We start from the raw sequence: 6317 nt of genomic DNA on the forward strand, positions 1-6317 counted from the left end.
CTCCACTTCTTCATATCAGGGAGATCATATGATAGTTGTATTTCTCCCATTGACTTATTTCTTCGCTAAGCATGATACCCTCTAGTTCCATCCACGTTGTCGAAAAAGAAATTTCATTTCTTTTGATGGCTGCATAGTATTCCATTGTGTATATATACCACATCTTCTTGATCCATTCATCTGTTGATGGACAGCTAGGTTCTTTCCATAATTTGGCTATTGTGGACATTGCTGCTATAAAGTCGGGTGCACGTGTCCCTTCGGATCACTGTGTTTGTATCTTTAGGGTAAATACCCAGTAGTGCAATTGCTGGGTCATAGGGCAGTTCTATTTTCAACATTTTGAGGAACCTCCATGCTGTTTTCCAGAGTGGTTGCACCAGCTTGCATTCCCACCAACAGTGTAGGAGGGTTCCCCTTTCTCCACATCCTCGCCAGCATCTGTCATTTCCTGACTTGTTGATTTTAGCCATTCTGACTGGTATGAGGTGATAGCTCATTGAGGTTTTGATTTGTATTTCCCTGATGCCGAGTGATGTGGAGCACTTTTTCATGTGTCCGTTGGCCATCTGGATGTCTTCTTTGCAGAAGTATCTGTTCATGTCTTCTGCCCATTTCTTGATTGGATTATTTGTTCTTCGGGCATTGAGTTTGCTAAGTTCTTTATGGATTTTGGACACTAGCCCTTTATCTGATATGTCGTTTGCAAATATCTTCTCCCATTCTGTCAGTTGTCTTTTGGTTTTGTTAACTGTTTCCTTTGCTGTGCAAAAGCTTTTGATCTTGATGAAATCCCAATAGTTCATTTTTGCCCTAAAAAATAGTATTTGACTGATATCTCATCATACTGATCTCAGATTTTTTTCACTAATTTCCCAGGAAGATTAATTACCACAGTGGGCAAGTACTTTTCTTGTGTCGGATGTGATTTTACTTCTTTTTTCTTTTTAAGATTTTATTCATTTATTTGACAGAGGGAGAGAGATCACAAGTAGCAGAGAGGCAGGCAGAGAGAGGAAGGGAAGCAGGCTCCCTGCTGAGCAGAGAGCCCGCTGTGGGCTCAATCCCAGGACCCTGAGATCAATACCTGATCACGACCAGAGGCTTAACCCACTGAGCCACCCAGGTGCCCCAGAAGTGATTTTACTTCTTAAGCTCCTTTCTGTGCATGAAGAAAATCTGTCTGCTTCTGTCTTGACCAGTTTGGCAGAGGAGGAGGGAAGGGGATGGATGAACAGGAACCCTGGGGTGGAGCCGGGGGCGGTGACCTGGTGATTCTGGAAGTTCTGAAGCTGCCTTCTACAGTTTCTCCGGCCTCTTGAGAGGACGGGCTAATTTCAGTTCGTAGAGATAGAAATAATTGTCTCGTTCTCTCATGGAGAGTATCTGTGACCTTTTGCCATCTAATTTATAGAAACTCAGTATATTGAGTTCTTTGGATGAGGTTTAGGATTTGCTTCTTGGAGGTACAGCGATTTTTTTAGGGTGTTCCTAGTATGCTTTCCTGCCTACTGATAGCTTAAAAGGAAATATAAGATTAACCTTGAACTGGAAGAAATTCAAGAGACAGAAAGGTTGGAAGGACTTTTCTAGTTGGCTGTTTTTAGGAGAGGTGGTCTTTGACGATATCAAATACAAGACCTTGGAGATGGGACTTGTGGATGCTGGCAGTTTCGATCTGTATAAACACTTGTCGTTTGTGCTCCCTGTGTTTTCCAGCTTAAAAATGAAGCCAGACGTTGTGCTTCGACACTTGTCCATAGCGGTGGCTGCCACTGACCAGAGCTACATGCCGCAGCAGGTGACAGTAGCCGTGGGGAGGAGTGCCAGTGATCTGCAGGACGTTCGCGACGTGCACATTCCCAGCAATGTCACCGGCTACGTGACACTGCTGGAGAACGCCAACATCAGTCAGCTCTGTGAGTCTACCACGAGGCAGCCTGCCTGCTGATCGGGGGGCTGGGGGGCAAGGAAGGGGCCCTTGTCAACGGGAAGGCCTCTGCAGTGGGGAGACTCTCAGGTTTCGTTTGGAGCTTGGATTTGCTTCTTGTCGTGCACATGGAGTAGCCATTATGTCATCTGTGCGCTGTTGTAGAAAGTTATGGAAACCCTTCTAAATTAAAAATACTCGATTCTTGTTTCCTTACTGGAAAATTAGAAAAATATAGATAAACAGAAACTATTCAAATTCCCACTACCCAGGGATTGTCACTGTGAATGTTAGTGTGGTCCTTCCAGATCTTTACTTGTTAGGGTGTGTGTGGGTACACATGCGTGCATGCGCACACACACACACATCTTCAAATGTAGGGTTGTGCATACGTATTCACAAAATGTAATTTATTTGTATACGTATTTACAAAATGGTGAAATTCTTTCCATGCTATTTTGTAAATTTTTTAGCACGTTGTCACACCGTGTGTTGTTACACACCGTTGTTTAGCGATGTAAGAACTTGCCTCAACTTTAACCAGCCCTTTATTCCTGGACATTTAGCTTGTTTCCATTTTTGTACTATTATAACCTTACTTCACACCTGGCATTTTGGAAATAATCACAATTCTGTGATTTCCTTCCAGGCTTTTTTCATTCAGGGAGCCGGGATGCTTCATGTTTTGTCTCATTTCTCCTAATGCTTTCCTGGGCCAAAGGAAGTATTCTTACTTTGCTCAGAGGAACTGAGGCCTGGGGAAGTAGAGTCTTTGTGTCTCATCCCTAGGCAAAACAGTGGTTCAGCTTTTGGAGTAGATGCTTTCTGTCTCACACTGTGATGCTCCTTTCTCTCAGTTGTGTCCTTTTTAGCTTGTCACCTTCTCCTCTCCAACCCAAATAAGACATTGTGACAGCTCTCACAAGTGAGTCATGCCTGTGTTGTCATCTCTTTGGACTTGATTATTAAAAGTAAATTCTCACCATAGCTGTGTGATAGCGACTCTTTAAATCGAAATTTCAGAACCTTAGCACAAATTCTAGAAATTTTCTTACCATGTATTGAATCAGAATTTAAAAAATGATCTTTGTGTTTAATTCTCAGGATGCATAAATTCCTATGAAACTTTGTGGTGGACAGGGTTAAGTCACCCCTAAGTTTACCTTCATTTCGTCGATGCTTTTCTGACAAGTCTATTGTATGCTAGCTGCATTGTACACGTTATTTATTTCTGGAATCAGAGTATATCTCAAAATTTTCTTTTCAAAATGTGAATTACTATTTTGCTTTTAGTTGGGAGCCTAGCATTTGCAGAACTGAAGACGTTAATCCAATACTGAATTTGTTGTTTGCGCTTGACAGATGTCCAGATTAACATAAAACGTTGTCTTAGCGATGGATGTGACACTAGAATTCATGGTCTGAGGGCTGTTGGCTTTCAGAGAGTTAAGAAGTCTGGGGTCTCGGTGTCAGATGCTTCTGCAATCTGGTACTGGTCTCTGCTGACCTCTCTGGTGACGGCGTCCATGGAGACAAACCCTGCCTTTGTCCAGACGGTGCTGCACAACACGCAGTAAGTCACTCTCTCTGCTTTCCCACCCGTCCAGGTGCCCTCACTGTTCCCTCCCCCTGCAGAGCCCCGGGTGCCCTGGTGTTTCCTATCTGTGCTTTTGCCTCTAGCCTGGGGAGGGGGTCATGCGTGTTGTTCTGCTCCCCCACTCCCCGCGGGGGCACAGTTGCTTACGTTCAGGGAGCACTTTGGAGCAGGAACAACCCCTTCAGAAGCTGGGCATTACTTACCTCCCCCTGTTGTGAAGCAGACATGTAAGACTTAGCCCTGTGTTGCAGACGAGGGCTGTGACACTCCTGGCAGCACACCGCTGGGCTGGGCGGGGATGTGCCAGCGTGAACCCTGGCCCTGGAACTCCAGAAACTCAAGGAAACCTTCTCTAAGATACTCAGAAAATTCATTTGTAAATGTAGATCACCTTCAAAAATAAAAATTAAAAAAGCAAAAGTAAATTAAAATTTAAAAATAACATTAAAAAATTAAAATTAAATTAAAATTTAAATTATTAAAAAAATTAAAAATTTAAAAATAAGAAGCCTGACGGCAGAAAGACCCAGTTGGAACAAACACGGCAGGAAGCAGTGATGTACAACTTTCAAAGCGAGGAAGTACCCGTACCGTGTTAAAGTTCGGTCACCAAGAGAGCGATTACCATAGTGGTCCTCTGGACGACTTCGAGAGTGAGGCTTTCAGCCAGAAGCTCTGCGGGCAGTACTACATGGGAGGTCATGTTAGTCCTTACTCTGTCTTGCTTCCTGCTTAAAAACTTTTTTCAAAAATCAACGAGAAACTTAGAGAAATACCACAAGTATGACGCAAACAACTCTCATTTCCTTCCGAGCCTGTTGACGGTATTCTGCACACCTGGTGCCCTGTTGTCCCAGAGACTCAAGGTGTATTTCCTGTCCGCAAGAAGTTCGCTGCAGCCAGCAGGGTCAGGAAGTTTTCAGTGATGCGCAGTGCCGCCTTCTGCTCCTTGGGTTCCGTTTGGGTCCTGTAAGCTGTCCCTGTAGCTGAAGGACCCAGGCCGTGCTTGGCGTTTGCCCCGTCTGCTTAGTCTCCTTCAGTATAGACCAGTTCCTCTGTCTTTCTTGACCGTCAGGACTTTGACAGTTTGACATCTGAAAGTTACAGGGTTAGTTATCTTCAGGAATATCGTTCGGTTTCGGTTCATCTGATGTTGCCTGATGATTCGGTGTAGGTTTGTGTCTTTGGCAGGAGTATCACGGAAGCGATGGTCTGTTCTCCTGCACCCCATCGGGGGCGCAAGACGTTAGCCTGTCCTCTTACTAGTGCGGCTCGTGTCAGCTTTGATCCCTTGAAGCAAGGGGCGTCTGCCAGAGTTTCCACCGTAGTGGTTTTTTTTGTTGTGGCGATTAGTAAGTGTCTCCTGAGGAGGTGCTTCGAGACTGTAAGCGCCCTCTGCATTCTCAGACTTTGTATTGGTGTGGACTCAGGATGCCGCGTTAGTCACGGGCTTGTAACGTCACAGTGTTGATGTGTAGTTGGCTCGGATTTGGCCAGTAGGAACCCCTTTGGTCTGGCTCTGTGTCCTTTTGACATGTCCTTGGCAATGTGGTACACTTCCTCACTTTCTTCGAGAACAACAAGATACTGCGGGCCACCTCGAACGCTCCCTGCCCCAGTCCTGGATCCCCTGCTGTCTCAGGGAGCCGCCGCCCCATTGGGCGGGGAATGGGAGCTCGACAGGAAACACACGGGCCCCTGGCTCCTCTCAGGCCTCCTGAGTAGACCCCACGGGAAAGGGCACCTTTGTCTATAAGTAGTGTGCACGTGTGTGTGTACGTGACCCACATTCACACCCGTGGTCATTTCTGTGTCTGTGGTGCTGAGACTTCTAGGCTTTGGCCTGACCCTCCCACCTCTAATCCTGCACGACAGCATTGGACAGTGTTGGCAGACAGTGGCAGTGCTCATTCTCAGTTTCCTCTCTTTGTGTTTGAGCCTCCCTTCTCGGATAATGACAAAACCGCCGCCCGTCCTCCCTACTTACCCATGTAACCCGCCTCCGTCTCCCCTTCCCTTGCCTGACACCCTCCACCCCGGCTCCCGCAGTCACTGTGGCTGTCCTTGGGCATGTGCCCTGCTTGTTGGGTCCCCTTACTGAGTGCCAGGTGCCTTGCTCAGTGCTCACCTTCCCTGCCAGGCTGTCCCTTTGTTCCCATGCCTTTCTCATGCCCCTCGGTGCCCTCCCCTCAGACACACATGAGTGCCTGCCTTGTACAGCCCTCCTTTATGGACTGAATTCTCAGGAAGGGATGGAAGAAGAGCTTTCTACCTTAATTTTGTAAAGATAGGCCAAGTTTGTTGAGCAATGGATATGTTTAAAGTTTATATTTCTAAACGGTTATAATTATTAATCTGCAGTTATGTCTTCACTTCTAATATTTAAATATCAGGGATCTAAAACTACTGTAAGTTTTTTTGAAGAAAATCAATGAGGAAAAATAAAAAGAATATTATGAAACAAAAGTGTTGTATCAGTAGAAATAAGTCTGGTAAATTGCTGTGTGCTCACGTGCGTTGGGCTTCCCGGAGCAGCTGCCTTTCCGTGCGGCTGCGCGGGTCCTGGCAGAGTGGGGAGGCGCGTGAGAGGGAGAGGGTGACACCACGTTGGCCTTGCCACGCCGTCTCCGTGTCGGGGTGAGAGGAGTACCGTTGAGGGGTTCTCGTGACTGGTACCTGGAGCGGACTGCCGGCTGTAGTGCCTTGACCTCCTGTCGGGGTGAGAGGAGTACCGTTGAGGGGTTCTCGTGACTGGTACCTGGAGCGGACTGCCGGCTGTAGTGCCTTGAC

General features: G+C 46.4%; 1 protein-coding gene across 2 annotated transcripts in view; it reads left to right on the forward strand.

Moving 5' to 3' along the window:
* ZZEF1 (zinc finger ZZ-type and EF-hand domain containing 1) overlaps nucleotides 1-6317 on the forward strand; it is a 100994-nt gene that overhangs the window by 21917 nt on the left and 72760 nt on the right. For both annotated transcript variants that reach the window (XM_059379830.1, XM_059379831.1), the window contains exons 5-6: nucleotides 1720-1919; nucleotides 3293-3503. In XM_059379830.1, the coding sequence (XP_059235813.1) occupies nucleotides 1720-1919; nucleotides 3293-3503 (411 nt within the window). The remainder of the gene's footprint in view (nucleotides 1-1719; nucleotides 1920-3292; nucleotides 3504-6317) is intronic.

Source organism: Mustela nigripes, chromosome 16 (assembly GCF_022355385.1).
Source record: "Mustela nigripes isolate SB6536 chromosome 16, MUSNIG.SB6536, whole genome shotgun sequence".
NCBI classification, from domain to species: Eukaryota; Metazoa; Chordata; class Mammalia; order Carnivora; family Mustelidae; genus Mustela; species Mustela nigripes.